The sequence below is a fragment of the Myxocyprinus asiaticus genome, chromosome 3 (genome assembly GCF_019703515.2).
Source record: "Myxocyprinus asiaticus isolate MX2 ecotype Aquarium Trade chromosome 3, UBuf_Myxa_2, whole genome shotgun sequence".
NCBI classification, from domain to species: Eukaryota; Metazoa; Chordata; class Actinopteri; order Cypriniformes; family Catostomidae; genus Myxocyprinus; species Myxocyprinus asiaticus.
In genome coordinates, this window is record NC_059346.1 from 9045736 (window position 1) to 9063760 (window position 18025).

Here is an 18025-nt window from a genome sequence, read left to right on the forward strand (position 1 = left end):
GAATTCCTGGATCTCAACACCCCCCCAAAAGACATGAGTTATGTCTCCAACCTCTGATTGACATCCCCAGCAGGTGGGTGTGTCTTTAAGACCAAGCCTATACAATCTGGAGGGGGTCCAATAAAATCGATGTAAAATCTTAAATTGCACAAGGTGAACCCTTGCATCTCTAGATGCAGACTTGAAATTTTTTAGGATCCTAGCCCACAACCCCTCCTCCAATATCAAGTTTAGATCTTTCTCCCATAATTGTTTGAGAGAATTCAAAGCTCTGTCCCCCAGACTCTGAATTAGCAGGGAGTAAAACACTGATGCTTCATGACCCTTCCCAAAAGCAGCAATCACCACTCCCAGAGTATCTGCCGCACTGGCAATGCCACTCCCAAAAACAGTGCAGAGTAGGTGGCGCAGCTGTAAATACTTATAAAACTGAGATCTGGGAATGCCAAAATGTTGAACCAAATTTTCAAAAAGTCTCAATACTCCACTCTCATATAGGTCACAAAGTGTATTAACCCCCCTCACAATCCAATCTGACCAACAGAAAGGGGACTTATTAATACATAGTTTAGGGTTCAGCCATATGCTCGAGGCTACGTTTAAATAAATATCAGAATTAAACACTCTGGACACTTTTGTCCATATCGAGTGCAAATGCAAAATAACGGGGTACGACTTCACCTCTCCGGCTAGTTTAATTGAAGGGCTTTGCAGTGGCGAAATAGGGCCACTGCAAATTTGTATTTATTTGAATACAAAACCAGGGAGGGGCTCTCTCAGGTGGAAGCGACCAATGAGCCAAATGTCTAAGACCGAATGCATAATAATAAAACAAAATCTTGGGTAGGCCTAACCCACCTTTGTCAATCGGCCTATGTAACGAATTGAAATTTAACCTGGGACGCTTACCATCCCAAATGAAGGACTTCGCTATGCTATCAAATTGCTTGAAATAAGAGAGGGGGACATCTATCATTTTAATAACATTAACCTTCCCAATCATCGATAAATGTAATGAAGCCCACCTGTCCACATCATTCGAAAACCTTTTTATTAAGGGATCAAAATTAACTCTGACTAAATCAGACAAATTTGCTGGGAATAAAATTCCCAAATACTTAATTCCCTGTTTGGGCCACTGGAAGGCACCCGGCTGAAAGGCCGTTACTGGGCAGTATGCTGTCAAAGCCAAAGCTTCGGATTTAGACCAATTGACTTTGTATCCTGAGAACTTGGAAAAGGAGTTAATAATTCTGTGGAGGCAAGGCATAGATCTAGTAGGGTCGGAGACGAATAATAAAATATTATCTGCGTAAAGCAGAAGCTTATGCACCACACCTCCCGCAATCACCCCTGGAAAATCTTCCTCCTTTCCTATCGCGGCTGCTAATGGTTCCAGGGCAAGACAGAACAATAATGGGGAAAGAGGGCAACCCTGCCGGGTGGCCCTATCCAGAGTAAAATAATCTGAAATGAATCTGTTTGTTTGTACCGCTGCTACAGGGTGTCTATAAAGTAACTTAATCCAACCAATAAATGTACTCCTGAACCCATACATTTCCAAAATCTTAAAAAGAGAATCCCATTCTACCATATCAAACGGCTTTTTGGCGTCAAGTGAGATGGCAGTGACCGGAGATTGATTATTCGCTAGTGACCACATGATATTGATGAGACACCTAATATTATCAGAAGAGCTACGGCCTCGAATAAACCCCACCTGACGTATATGTATAAGTGATGTCATTACTTAATCGATTAGCCAGAATTTTTGACAACATTTTTACATCTAACTGGATCAGGGAAATTGGGCGGTAACTTTTACACTCGCTTGGATCTTTGTCCTTTTTAAGAATCAGACTGATCCGGGCTTGTGTCATGGTTGGCAGAAGCTTTCCATTCTTTAATGATTCCGTATAAACTTCTAACAAAAGTGGAGCCAGTTCTGTAGCATAAGACTTGAAAAACTCCGAGGCAAAGCCGTCAGGCCCTGGAGCCTTGCCTGTAGGCAAGGCCTTAATTACCCCATCAAGCTCCTCCAAATTTATCTCAGAGTCAAGAGAATTTTTTTGTTCAGTCGTCAGTTAAGGAAGATCTAATGGTTCCACAAAGTTCCTAATATCTTCATCAGTAGACGAAGACATGGAACTATAGAGATCAAAGTAGAATTCTTTAAAAGCATTATTAATATCAATGGCCGAGATCAATATTTCACCACCCGCAGATTTCACAGAGGGAATGGAAGAAAAAGACTCTCTCTGCTTTATATATCTAGCCAAAAGTTTTCCTGCTTTGTCCCCCGACTCAAAGTATGACTGTCTTGCCCTGAATAACCAAAACTCCACTTTCTGTGACAAAATAGTATTATATCTATATTTCAGTCGGGTCAATTCTCTGAGGCCATCAGATGACATACGGCGCTTCAGCTCTGCCTCGGCACTTTTAATATTTCCTTCCAACTCCACAAGTTCTTGTGCTTTGGATTTTTTGGTGAATAAGTCATACTGTATGATCCGACCCCTAAGAACCGCCTTAAGTGCCTTTGGAAGTACATTTGTTGGAAATCAGGATTTTGCAAAAGGGACACATTAAGGTGGCAACTATATGATTTCTTTTTCTCTGTATATGGCAACACCTCTAAACTCACCAGGGCGTGATCTGAGACTAAGATATTTCCAATTGAGCAATCAACAACAGATGAAATGAAAAAAAAAAAATCTATTCTAGAATAAATCTTATGGACTGATGAAAAAAATGTATAGTCCCTACCAGATGGGTTCAGAAGTCTCAATATCTGTAAGACCAAGATTTTTACACATCATATGAAGCATCAATGTTGCTCTAGGGGGTTTACACACTTTTGCTTCACTATGATCAAGGATTGAGTCCATCAAAAGATTAAAGTCTCCTCCCAATATTATATCATGAGGGGTGCCAGCGGTTTGCAGCATCCCTTCAAGATCTATAAAAAAGCCCTGATCCTCAACGTTAGGTGCGTAAACATTAGCCAAAATCAACCTTTGCCCTTGAATTTCAGCTAAAACAATAATTACTCTACCTAATTTATCATTAGTCTGTTTGAGACATTTGAATTGTAGATGTTTATTAATCAATATAATGACTCCCTTGCTCTTACTTGAGCCAGCACTAAAGAAAACATGTCCACCCCATATCTTCCCAAATTTTTCAGCTTCCTGCGGGGAGAGATGTGTTTCTTAAAGAAACTCTATATCATATTTCTTAAGTTTAAGAAAAGTAATAACCTTCCTTCTTTTTATGGGGTGCCCCAACCCATTTACATTCCATGTGGAGAGAGACAATCCACTCATATTAACATTTGACATTTTGATATTGTAGAAAAAATAAATTGTGTGTCAAAAACAAAATTATACATACCACATTCCCCTTTAGTGAAACAATCAGATCCCGAACTTCCCCCCAAACAAAACAAACAGAAAAATGAAAAATGTGCGCATTAACCCCGCGCATGAAAGAGCCAACCGGCGACAATCTCTCTAAACTCAAAAGGTCCATGAACTTTCATGAGCCCCCACGACAACTTTGCCATCGGATTGCTCAATTTTGCCTCACAAATGTGTGAGGCAAAATTACATAACAGAAAACACTTTGTAAAATAAACCCCAGCCAATAGGAAGAATGAACACAAAGAACGTGTATTCATTCACAGAACTGTCTCAAAGGTGTGATCTTCCACAAAACAAATTCCAGCTGATATAAAACCGTTCAGATTCCTCGGACAGACAAACGAATGTTCAGTGAGCCAGCTGTTATGAGTTCAGCGGATGATGTAATCATTCCAATGTCCCGTAAATATACTCAACAAAACAAACTCCAGCCAGCAGGAGGAATAAGCACGAAGAATGAACAGATTAATCCACAGCTGTTCCAAAGTAGTGTTATTTAATAGAACAAGGCGGAAGCAATACAAAAAGAAACAAAACCGGTATCCTGGTTCCCCGGATGGTCGAGTCAATTCACTCGGAGGCCGCATAAAAGTATATACCATGACTTACACAATCCGTCAACTTTATAAAAGACATCCTTTGTGTGAGCATGTAGATATTTTGCGGTCATCCGTAGTGTCCACTCTCAAACTGGCTGGGAACTTCAATGCAAAAGTAATCTTTCGTCAATGCAAAAGTTTCTTTAAGGAAAAGTGTTATTCTCAAAACAAACTCCAACCACTTTACGGAGCCAACGCAAAAAGAAAAAAGAAACCAAAATGACGCCCAGCTTCCTTAAAAGCCAGAGTTAATACAGCGAGTCGACCCACTCACATGAGAAACACCTAATGGTTTACTCACCCATTGATTCTATAAAAGACATTGCCTGATTGGGACATGTAAATACTTTGCGACCGTCTTTCGTTTCTATTCTCAGTTTGGACAGATACATCAGAGCAAAAGTAATCTTTCACTGATGTAAGAGTTTCTTACATTTCTTGAACCGATCGCGTTTCTCTCTTGTCGAACTCGCAAAGTCCGGGAACAAGAAAATATTATGGTTCTTCCAAGAAAGCTTCCCTTTGCTCCTCGCCTGGCGCAACACAAGATCTTTATCGGATGATCTCAGAAATTTGGCCAGGATTGATCGGGGTCTTTCTCCCTCAGCAAATCTGTGAGCTGGGACACGGTGAGCTCGCTCGATTTCAAGTTTATGGCCTGTTATGTCGAGCAGACACGGGAAAAGCTCGTCTAGGAATTTCACCCTCCTCATGCTCAGGAATTCCAACAATTCGAACGTTATTCCTGTGGCTTCTTTTCTCAAGATCTTCAAGCTTTTCAAGGAGATGTTCCAAATCAACTTTGGTCGTGGGCGGATTAGCGGTTAATTCCCTCTCCGAAGACTCCAGACAATCGATTCGTCTCTCAACATCAGTCACTCTTGTAACTAACTCAGAGAATTTTATTTCCATCTCTGTAATCGATCGACCTATTACAGCGAGTTCCTCCAAGTCAGCAAGAACCTTCGTCAGCATCACCGACATGTTGGACAACTGACACTGGATCACCTATCCCGCCGCGCCATCCAAATCGAGTTCCCGGTCTGTAGGCCTGTCAGGGCTTTCATCCTGAACATGTAAGTGCCTTTTATCGTCTCCAGAGCCCGAGGATTTTGACTTCTTTGCCATGTTTTACCTCAAAGAGCAAATGTGTAACTGGGTGTATCAAATTTCACCAGATTATAACATGAAAATAATCAAAAATTTAGTAAAGTGCGCAGAGCTCTTCGCTCACACGTCTGCTTCTTGCATGGCATCACTTGACCTCCTATGAAACTGTCTTTTCTATAAAATTATATGGGAACATTAATTGCATTGTGCCATTCTCTTCTTGTTTCATTAATGGCTGCAGCTCAAAACCATACCTAGTTACCTACCTAGACAGCATTTTTGGGCATCATTGGCGCATTCAAACATTTTATTGTAAAAAAAAAAAAAAAAAAAAGCCGTCTAGGTAGGCAGCTAACTAGGTTTTGAGATACAGCCTATATACAGTGACCCTGCAAAGTATTTGGACAAAGTATTATCCCTTTAAGTGTCTAAATACATTTTGGGGCCACTGTACATGAATGGTCATGTTTACAGTTGTGCCTGCATGTTGATTGGACAGAACATACTGTGTTTTTTGTATGATTAGGGTGTTTTGAAATGTCTTTTTAAATGTACAGCCTGTTCACATGCAATGGAGTGATTACAGATGTTAAGAGAGACAGTCAGGCTGATCCTGGGTCATTTTAAAGTGCTCGTTGATTGACAGGCTCTCCTGAGAGGCCACAATCATCAAAATTATCTGCTCAGTTTTTTTTCAGTAGTTAATGGAAATGTTTATATAGTCATCACATTCATTAATATGGTTATTTCACTTAAAACCTTAAAGGGATAGTTTACCCAAAAATGAAATTTCTCTCATCATTTACTCATCCTCATGTCATCCCAGATGTGTATGAATTTCTTTCTTCTGCTAAACACAAAGATTTTTATAAGAATATCTCCGCTCTGTAGCTCCATACAATGCAAGTGAATGGTGACCAGACCTTGGAAGCTCCAAAAATAACATAAAAGCAGCATAAAAGTAATCCATTCGACTCCAGTGGTTAAATCTATGTCTGGATTCTTAAAAAACAGAGCGCAATGTTTTGAAAGTGTTTACTTTTCGGGGAAATCAACTTATGAATGGCATACTTTTAGTTATTAACTTACGAATTACATAGTTAATAACTTACAAATGAATTATAGTTAATAACTTATGAATTACTTGTTACTATCATACAAATGACTTATAGTTACTAGGTTACGAATGGCTTGCTTATAATTAATAACTTACGAATGGCTTACATTTACAGTAGTTACTAACTTATTAATGGCTTACTTATAGTTACTAACTTAGGAATGGCTCACGTTTACTGTAGTTACTAACTTATGAATGGCTCACGTTTAATTTAGTTACTAACTTAAGAATGGCTTACTTATAGTTACTAACTTATGAATGGCTTACTTATAATTAATAACTTACGAATGGCTCACGTTTAATGTAGTTACTAACTTATGAATGGCTTACTTATAGTTACTAACTTACGAATGGCTCACTTATAGTTACTAACTTATGAAAGGCTCACGTATACTGTAGTTACTAATTAATGAATGGCTCACGTACTGTAGTTACTAACTTATGAACGGCTTACTTATAGTTACTAACTTACAAATGGCTCACTTATAGTTACTAACTTACAAATGGCTCACTTATAGTTACTAACTTACGAATGGCTCAAGTATACTATAGTTACTAACTTACGAATGGCTCACATACTGTAGTTACTAACTTATGAACAGCTTATAGTTACTAATTTACGAATGGCTCACGTATTCTGTAGTTACTAACTTATGAATTGCTTACTTATAGATACTAACTTACGAATGGCTTAGTGACTAAAGCCCTATTTGGACGGGACTAGTTTTCTCTAAGGATTTTAGGGAAATTTGTGTTTAACAGACATACTTTTTGATGTTAATCCTGTCCGAATCTGACAAGTTTGTGTTTTTCTAACACTACCTCTGTAAAAATTCCAAAGCAAATTACCTACTGTTTTTCGGCTAACTCAAGGGTTCTCTGAGAGGCGAATGTCTGTGATTGCTGATATTGAATTTTCACAATGCTTTTCCTCATGTATTTTGACCTACATGAACTACCGTTGAGATCATACTTATATGGGAGATGCACGCTAATCTTCCGCCTGCTGTGCGACCTTCAATTTGGATATAGGTTTTTTGCCATTCAACGAAAAATAAGAAAATAAAACTAACAAGGAGAGACAAATCTGCTAAGACTGGCCACCGTAATATCAGCATCTGGTCAGATACTCACCTCAATTTCTCCGCTCAGTAAAGTAATGTTAAAATTATATTTATTCTTTATTATTTCATTGGGTTTATTATAAGCAGCCACTTTTATAAATTCATGCAAATTTATGATTAATATATAACAATTAAATAAATACATTAATTATTTAAAATAAATATTTAAAATAAGTAATTTTAAATTTAAACTGAAAGTTTAAAAGATATGTTAATTTTATCACTTAAATTATGTGTTTAACCTTCTGTAACGCCCACAACTAGAAAACAGACACTCCCACCTCCGTAACAGACATGGAGATCTTTAGTCCTGTCCGAATCTGTACATAAAATCTCAGACGTCGGGTGATGATAATTCTAACTCAAACTTTGTTTAGAAAACAAATCCCATCCGAATGGGGCTTAATAACAAATGGCTTACTTATAGTTACTAACTTACAAACGTCTTACAGTTAAAGGTGCACTCAGTAACTTTTGTGTTTGTGTCATCATGCACTTACACTGACACCTAGTGGCCTGGATGCAGCATCATTCAAAATCAATAGTTTTCAGTTTCAGATGCCATTGTAGAAATTTACTTTTCACAGTCAGCCATGATTAATTGAATCCATTAGTGAAAGGGTCCAATAACAGGTCTGTTACAGAGATTAAGTGAGTAGTATTCGACTGGTTGTGTAATCCTAACATGGCAGCCCCCATAAGTGGACCCTCTCCATGTAGAATAAAACAGCTTTTATAAGGTTACTGATATGACTGGGGTCTTCATCTCATGTGAGTGGTTATGATTTTATACATATGCTACAAAATTACAATTCAATTTGTTAGGAGTAAAACATTTTTAATGAGGAAAAAAATGACTGAGTGCACCTTTAATAACTTATGAATGGCTCACTTAAGGCCTGGGTATATTCCGTTTTTCCGCGTTCCGAATTTTACGAAGGTTACCCCATGTGACTCTACCCTCCCTTGCAACCGGGCCAGTTTGGTTGCATAGGACAGCGTTTCTCAAACTGGGGTCTGCGGACCCCCGGAAGTCCTTTTCGAATAGCCAGGGGGTCTGTGGGAAATCCTTGAACATTGTGTTGCAATGTTGTAAGCAAATAGGCAATAAAAAGTAATACAAATAGTGACTTGATATAAAGCTATTGACTAGTATAAAAATATGACATAACAGAAGTTTTGAACAATATATTCAAACAGCCTATATAAAAAGAGTTGTAGATTCTGGACCGCAAATTTAAGTGTAGGAAAATCCGCTTATCCTCATGGTAACAGTGACTGATTAGTGAATTAATCTTGCTTCAAGATGAAATGACTATTTACAGGAGTTTTTGCGGATGACATTGGACAATATCCATCATACATTGAGACACAGAGCTGTTACTTCATCCAGTAAAAAATAGAAGTGGTTTAACAATGTGCATTTCAAGTTATATCAACCACAATGAGTGTGAATATTCACAAGCCACAACTGACCAGTACTGGATTAGCAAGGTCACCGTTTCTGAATTCATATACTTATTATTTTGTTTAATCTTGCAAGATAAAGTGTGCTACTGTCATATTATAAGTTAGTATAATATGACAATTGACGATCCAACTTCACGTCAAGCACGATCATATATTTCCTCACACAGTGTCCCTTTGTTAACCATACCATCTATCTAATAGTGGTGGTCAATATTAATTCATTTCATTATATTTATGCGTTATATATAATTTTCAACTTCAGTATAACTGCCATTTATGTGATTATAAATCGCATCCCATTCGCTGCTGAACGGAAGAGAGATGTAGGAATACTTATGAAAACGTTTTATTCTCCAGTTCTTCCTTATTTGCAGAAAAGCAAAAAGTGACAGTTAATGATACAATAATTTGAAATATCAAATAATGATTCAATTGTGTTATTGTATTACTCATGTTTAATTATCAACAATAATGTGATATTATAGTAACAAATAAAAACTAATGAATCAATCCACAACTGTTTATTTTTCTTCAGAATAATATGGTGCTTTACTCATGTGTAAACTCATGCTTTGACTATAAGGGGAAATCATATTCATTTATAAAAAATAAAAAAAACAGTACTGTTTGAGCTTTGTAATGTTCTCGGTGAAGTTTCCTCCTGCGGATGGCGCTAAAACGGACTGTCTCCCTAACTTCATTTTATGGGGTTTGTTTTTGCTGTCTGATATGAATTGTTTGTATTGTTATTTTTCTCACTTGTAACTTACTGTAGAATCGCTGGATGTAAATGTAATTGAAACACTTTGCACACAGAAGCCCGACACAAAAGGACAGCAGTGCCCAACGCTTTATATCATATGTATTTAAATGTATTTTTATACTTCTTGTAAATAATATCATATTTGTTGTGATGGTGGGGCATGGGTCCACGAAGAATTTGAGGTTATGAAAGGAGTCCTTGGTTTCAAAAAGTTTGAGAAACCCTGGCTTAGGAGACCTGGCTGGAGTCACTCAGCACGCCCTGGATTTGAACTCACGACTCCAGGGGTGGTAGTCAGCGTCAATACTTGCTAAGCTACCCAGACCCCTTAAGGAGAAAGGATTTTAAAAAATGTAAAAAATTACACAGATCATCTTTAGTGCGATAAAATAATTTCCTATCGAGGCAGCTTAACTTGTACTGAATCCATAATATTCTTTTGATAATACATTACATCTTTTCAAACATGCCTTCACAATGAAAAACTGATCGAGGAACCAAACAATCTATGAATAAATCACAGCCTGCTTCTAAATTGATGGGATTAAATATTCCAGCTGCATTTGGTAATTGTCTAAAATTATGTTAAGCCTGGCTGTAAATCAATTTGAACAGAGTGTTAGAAAGAAACTTATGTAACAAGGGACAGATTTCTGTGAGGAAATCTATGCATGACGCTAGTGTGTTTGGTCACGTGATTTTGTGTTAGAGAGAGAAACAGAGATGCAGTGAGTTAGAAGTTTTTTATCAAAATAAGACTGATGGTTGTAGTGTTTACAAAATAAAAGTATGTGGTTATGTGTGTGTACTTCCCTATAGATTGGGTACAAAATTGTCCTCAGAATTTAGCTAAATTTGACCTCCCTTTGTGAACATTTCATACATATCACCACATATTCATGAAAAAAAAAAATTTCTATTCTGAAAATTATATGATTAGATTAGTATGTACTATAGTATTTATAATTAGCTTTATATGAAAACAACAGAAGTCTAAGTAAAAGTGTGTGGTAAAGAGAGAGAGAGATGGGAACAAGGTCCTGAACTGTCCTCTGTGAGTGTGCGTTTCAGTGGGCAAGCCCCCAAAACCATCCAGCTAGCAAACTGATAAAACTGTGCCACAACTATTACATTAGAGTGCGTTTGCTTGTCTTTCTGTTTCAGTTTTATTACAGTGTTCAATTATATTGTCTACATCAGGGATTGGTGATATATCCATTTAAAAAAAACAATAACTGGTAGAAATATGTTACAATTATAAAAATTACGGTTGTGGGGGCCTGGGTAGCTCAGCAAGTAAAGACGCTGAATACCACCCCTGGAGTCGCGCGTTCGAATCCAGGGCGTGCTGAGTGACTGCAGCCAGGTCTCCTAAGCAACCAAATTGGTTCGGTTGCTAGGGAGGGTAGAGTCACATGGGGTAACCTCCTTGTGGTCGCTATAATGTGGTTTGCTCTTGGTGGGGCGTGTGGCGAGTTGTGCGTGGATGCCGTGGAGAATAGCGTGAAGCCTCCACATGCACTATGTCTCCGTGGTAACGCACTCAACAAGCCACGTGATAAGATGTGCGGATTGACGGTCTCAGATGCAGAGGCAACTGAGATTCGTCCTCTGCCACCCGGATTGAGGCGAGTCACTACGCCACCACGAGGACTTAGAGCGCATTGGGAATTGGGCATTCCAAAAAGGGGAGAAAAAAATAATAATAATAATTGATCAAAAGGGCCTTTCATTCTTTCCTGTCTTTTTTAACAGTTTTTGAATTACCTTTCCATAAAATATGTATATCATGATGCATTTTGTTACTGTCCAAATTTTATATGAATATTGTGAAATAATTTGTATGATTTCGCCCACCCCTAGTTTGTCAGCTGTTCTATAATGTAACATATTCCTATAACCTTTCGTTTTGTCCTTTTATATTCCAGGATCCTACAAATCTGGACAAATTTAATATCTCCAACTTCTTCCATGTGAAAAACAGTTTGAAAGTCCTTGACCCTGGTGAGTTCATTATTGTGTTTGAATGCCAAATGTTTACAAATCTATTATAAAGTTGAGTTCAATCAAAGTCCAATTCGAATCAGTTTGTTTTAGACAATTTGTTGCATTGAACCAGTTCACCTGTCCATTTGATTCACCTGTCGGTTGGATCGAATGATTTCAAAAAACTAATTCAAAAGAACATTCATTTCACAAGTAGAACATCACAAATAAAGTGTTTTACTGTCTGTGTTTTACTGATGTGGCCTTGAATTCGACTCTAACATCAGGACAACAAGTTCTGTGATATGTCATGTAGTAGGGGCATTTTATGTGTGATAATTTAAAAACAATTAAGAAGTGGGAATTGGGCATTCCAAATTGGGAGAAAAGGGGATAAAAAAATAAAGATATTGATTGAATGCAGGCTCTGATGGAGAGGATTTTGGTTCAAAATTCAGACAAGCTCACATTTCCCCGTCATCCCCTGCCAATCATTCAGACTTTACCTGTGAGAGTAGACAAATTTAGCTGCAGGCACAGGTGTGCTATTTTCACATTACTGTCACTACGCTTTAAATTTTTATTACATAACCATATTACTTGCATTAGTCCAACCATGATGATTTTAGGAAATTAATTGGTTAATGAGGTAGAACCCAATGCAATTCACTAAGGATTCGCTGAGCGTAATGAATGAATGTGTGAAAGGCAAATTATGTGAATTCGTGAAGGGCTGTGTGTGTTAAAAATAACCATCATGGCAGTAATAACTGTGTGTGTATTTCACCACATACAGTACTTGCTGACCAGTCAGTCTTAAATTAGCCAGAAAGTTCCATATTACTGACAGCACTGCAACACTTTCTGCAGTGCTGTTGCAGATGATTGTATGTTATATGGCTGATTTGTTTGTCAAAATTTTTAATCTCCAGAAATGTAAACACTAACAAATGTTAAAAATTTAACAAGTTATTTTTATTTTTTCTGTCCATTTATGATTACGAAACATCCTCAGATATGTGTTTGGTAACACTTGAAGCCTGTTAATAGAATGCATTATAAAAGTAATACCTAAGAATACACATTGTAATCCACTATATTTTTCATATCATACGTGAAACCACAATAATAACACATTATAATACTTTAGGACTATTTGCATTAGCAGAGCAAAATTAGACAAAATAATATTGTGCAGGTCATATTGTGCCTAATATGTAAGTTACTGGATATTAACTTCTTTTTTATAGAACTTTTGTATTAAAGCAATATCAAACTCTTAATCTTACTGTTGTACAACATCACTCTTGCTTATGTTTGTATTGCTTAATTGTGGCATTATAAATGTATTTTAGTGCAATAAGATCACTTATAGTGCATGATACAGTGGCAAGAAAATGTATGAGAACCCTTTGGAATTAACTGGTTTACTGCATTAAATGGTTATAAAATGTGAAATCATCTTCAGCAAAGTCACAAGTATAGACAAACATAATGTACTTAAGCTAACAACACTCAAACAATTATAATCTTTCATGTCTTTACACATCCCATTATACATTCACAGTGCTGTGGAAAGAGTAAATGAACCCTTGTTTTAATAACTGGTCGATCCTCCTTTGGCAGCAAAAACCTCAACCAAGCATTTCCAGTAGCTGCGGATTTGACCTGCACAACGTTTAGAAGGAATTTTGGATCATTCTTCCTTACAAAACTGCTTCAGCTCAGCCATATTCTTAGTATGTCTGGTCTCTTGAGGTCATTCCACAGCATTTATATTGGGTTAAGATCTGGGCTCTGACTGGGCCACTCAAAAAGCTGGATTTTTATATATATATATTTTTAAGCCATTCTGTAGTGGATTTACTTCGATGTTTAGGGTCATTGTCCTGCTGCATCACCCAACTTCTATTGAGCTTCAGCTGGTGCACTAACATTATCCCGTAGGATCTCTTGTTAAACTTGGAAATTCATTTTTCCCTCAATGATGTCAAGCGGTCCAGGCCCCGAAGCAGCAAAACATCCCCAATTCATGATGCTCCCTCCACCGTACTTCACCATTGGGATGATGTTTTCATGTTGGTATGCAGTGCCCTTTTTTACACCACACGTAGTGCTGCATGTTCTTTCCAAACAATTCAACCTTGGCTTTATCAGTCCACAAAACATTTTCCCAGAAGTGTTGTGGAGTGTCAAGGTGGTCTTTGGCAAACTTCAGGTGTGCAGTAATGTATTTGTTGGAAAGCAGCGGCTTCCTTCGTGGTGTCCTGCCATGGACCCCATGCCTGTTTAATGTTTTCCGTATAGAAGACTCATGAACAGTGGTGAAAACCAGTTACAATGTTTCCTTCAAATCTTTAGCTGTCACTTCAGGATTCTTTTTTTACCTCATTAATCATTCTGCTATGTGCCCTTTGAGTCGTCTTGGCTGGACGGCCACTTCTAGTGAGAGTATCCACAGTACTAAATCGTCTCCATTTATAGACATTTTGTCTAACTCTGGACAGATGAATATTTAAGCACTTCAAGATAATTTTGTAACCCTTTCCAGCTTTATGCAAAGCAAAGAATTTTGATATTTGGTCCTCTGAGATCTCTCTTTTTTTTTTTTTGTGAGGCACGGTCCAGGAGATGCTTCTTGTGAATAGCAAACTCAAAATGTTTGAGTGCTTTTTATAAGTCAAAGTAGCTCTTGTTTCATTAATTGGATGCCAGGTTTGCCAACTCCTGACTCTAGGCTTTTTCCAACCAACACTGTGAATGTTTGAATAATGTATTCAATATGTACAAGAACAATACAATAATTTGTCTGTTATTAGTTAAAACAGATTGTGTTTGTTCATTATTGTAACTTATGTGTGGTGGTGGCTTAGTGGGCTAAAGCACATAACTGGTAATCAGAATGATGCTGGTTCAATCCCCACAGCCATAACCATTGTGTTCTTGAGCAAGGCACTTAACTCCAGGTTTCTCCAGGGGGATTGTCACTGTAAGAAGTGCACTGTAAGTCGCTTTGGACAAAAGTGTCTGCCAAATGCATAAATGTAACTTAGATGAAGCTCAAACCATGTTTTAAGACAAATTTATACATAAATGCAAGTAAATCCAAAGGGTTCACATACTTTGCCACTGTATAAACAGATTTATAGTAAAATGTTACAGACTGTTGTAATGATCAATTGATAGTTGAAATATGACTCTTTATTTGCGTTTTTTTGTTTGTTTTTTCTACAGATGAAGAGAAAGCCAAACAGGACCCAGCTTACCATCTGAAAAGCACCAACCTGGAGATGTGTGAAACCCTGGCAGAGCTCTATAGAGACTATAAGGAAGACGAGCTGTTAGCCTCCACTATGAAAGACCCGGAGACCAAAAAAACAGATGGACTCAATGCTGTGAGTGTCTGAATCTATTTCCTTTTTAGCTCTTTTCAATGGTACATTCCTCTCTGCACACTGTTTCATTGATTTCTTCCTCTTCTTTATTTTTGTAAAATAGAAAAGTCTTTAAGGTGATGTAATTTTTCAATGTTAAAATACTTTTCTCCCAGTTTCATATGAGACAACTATAAGTATGCCATTCATAAGATGATTGGCTCTGTGGCAGCCAATAGAATGAGTTTTGGGTCAGGACCAAGGTCGGAAACTAACCAGAGCTAAGGGCAAAAGTGCCACCGAAAGTGACAAAAATGACCCAGATATTTAAAATGTGGGGGCATCATTTGATATATTTCATATTATTCAGTTCTAGACCAGTCTAGTTATGGGTTTAGACTCTGTAGTTACCATTTTGATTAATTGGATGAATTGAAGTACTTGAATGAATGCACGACAGACTGTAGCTTGTCTCAAATGATGCACTGTGCATTCAGCTATCTAGTGTGTGAATTTTCAAAGGTGCAGTAGCAAAAACAGATAATAGTCGAATGGTCATATGTCTTGGATAAAAAGACCCTTTTAAGGTTTCAGCTGTTTGTTTGTTTTTTGAGGTGTGCTGTTTGTTTTATTGGGTTTGTGTTCGTCTTTCGGTTAATGTATAACTGGGAGCAAATGAGGACACTCCTGCATGGTTAAGCATGGTGTTTAAGGAAGATAAAGTAGTTTGTGGACTGCAGTGCCCTTTGGGTCACATTGAAATATCTTGCAGTGTGTGTGTGTGTGTGTGTGTGTGTGTGTGTGCATTATGAGGTGATTTGCCTCTCAGACTCTTCCACCATCACACAGCAACTGGAGCAGAAGAAATCGCCTCGCAGTATCCTCTACCACACAAACACGCACACACTCAAAGTAGCCAATACAGCAAGAAAGACAGCACACACTCCATGTTACAAGTTCTTCAGAATGACACATTAAAATGTTAATGTTCAGGTAACTTAAAAATAGCACACCGATTATTCACTTCCGAGGAAATGAAACCAAAACACAAATACTTTTAATCTACATGGTAACTTTTTTGTGGTAGATTGCGTCTCTCTGGCCGTGTCTCAAGTCTTGTTTTAGCTCAGGTTGAAGTGTGGCTGCCCCCATGCTTTCAGCTGTATTAGCTGTGCTTGCTCAGCCTGTTCATGGTGCGGAGTATACATGTTCAATTTAGTTGCCTTGACTTTTGGCACAAATGCCAGTCTATTTCAGCCTTTGCCTTGCTGCCTTGGCATTGTGATGCTGAAATAGACTGGCATCGAGGCCCACTCTTCTACTGATTTAGCTTTTGCTATTTCTACACCACAATAAGATGATTAAAATATCCCAAAGGTAGCAATTTTCAATATTTTTAAGCCCAATCATTTCTGCAAAATGTTTACGTTTCTAATAGTGACAGATTTAGGACCATTTAAATTAACACGCAAACCCCAAAATCAATTACGCAGATGGCCAAAAATATTAATTAGTAGTGTTTGCTATGGCTAAGTAAGGGTATAGCTTATACTTAAGGTTAGAGGTTTGTGCAAATCTTTTTCCCTAAGTATGTTGTCACATAACTCGTCCTGCTCCAATTGTAATACAGACAAAATTGATATCTTAAATCGTGTGGTTTGTTGAGAAGAGGTGTGCTATTACTTTTCTACGTGAATTACGACTTTAGCCTCGTGGAGGAATAATTAGGTGGAAAAAGTCCCATACACTGTAAAATCTAATTAGTTGACCTTAGGCAATCGATTTGTATGTTTTTCAAAATAAACATACTTATTTGGCTCAAGTAAAGTGAACTTAATTATTTAAGTATAGTTTACTAGCAACAAGTAAACATAACTCATCTGTGATTAAATTATAATTTTATTTAGGAAATTAATTTAAAGCTATATTAATATTTTAAATCAATTACTATATTTCTCCATAAGTTCCCATGTCTTGACCAAACATGCATAATTTATTCAAGCGCAATGGCTTGGGTATCCCAAACAGCCACAATTTTGTACTTTATAATTTTGAATTAGTTGTACTCAAAGCTGAAGTTTAAAGAACGTATATATTCTGTTTCCAAAATATGACATTTCAAATACTGTTTAAATAGAAACACTTGATTTTTTTTATTAATGGCAACTTTAGGTTTTAGAGAGTAACGGTTACTTAAAAAAACTAGTCAAAATTAGTTGTCAACTATTTATTTTTATTTTTATTTGAGACAACTATTAGTATTTACAGTGACTTGGGCCAGTAAGCACCTTTTTGACCAAATGTTGAAATCATAAAAATGAATGCAAAAGCCTACTGGGTCATTTGATGTCAATTCAACTAGAGGTTCCCAGCACAATTTATTTTTTATTTTTATCTTTTTTTTTTTTTTTTAATTATTGGTAAAAGAAAAACATAAATGATGATCAAAGCCAGAATTGTCTGAAGTACTGGTACTTTCGATACTAAAATAAAAAAGATGTCAGGATACCAGTGTTTATGCAGTAAAACCGAGCCCTGATTCAGTTCGATACCCACGAGTTCTCTGATTGACACAAGACTGCTTTCAATAGCTCACAAAAATGTTATATATTAGGGAAAAAATAAATGCACAATTAATCTAATTAAAATCGTGATAGTTCCTTGTGTGACTATATAACTGCAAAAGGATGCGATTTAATAAAATAAATATACAGTCTGCATGTGCTGTTCACTTTGAAGCTGCATGTATGAAGCTTGTATGCTAAAATCATGCGTGCTGTGCATTGTAATAGATGACAGAACTGAACACTTATTCACTGTGAAGCACATAGTGCTTGCAGAGTATGCTTAAATAATTACATTTTGCACTTTAATAATCACACTGGGCCATTTAAACAACTGCTTATCCAGAGGTGTGAAGCTACCATCAAAAAACACACAAACTGAAATATTGTTTGTATCAAGATGTCTTTGCAATTGAAATCTATCTAGAGGTCTAGAATTTTGGCATCAGCCAGGAACACTTACATACTTGTCACAGCACATAGACGTGTAAAT

General features: G+C 37.1%; 1 protein-coding gene across 7 annotated transcripts in view; it reads left to right on the top strand.

Moving 5' to 3' along the window:
* The window catches only part of LOC127430360 (RING-type E3 ubiquitin-protein ligase PPIL2-like), a 67784-nt gene that overhangs the window by 13350 nt on the left and 36409 nt on the right, over window positions 1-18025 (top strand). For all 7 annotated transcript variants that reach the window (XM_051680108.1, XM_051680115.1, XM_051680107.1 and 4 more), the window contains exons 8-9: window positions 11537-11612; window positions 14829-14989. In XM_051680108.1, the coding sequence (XP_051536068.1) occupies window positions 11537-11612; window positions 14829-14989 (237 nt within the window). The remainder of the gene's footprint in view (window positions 1-11536; window positions 11613-14828; window positions 14990-18025) is intronic.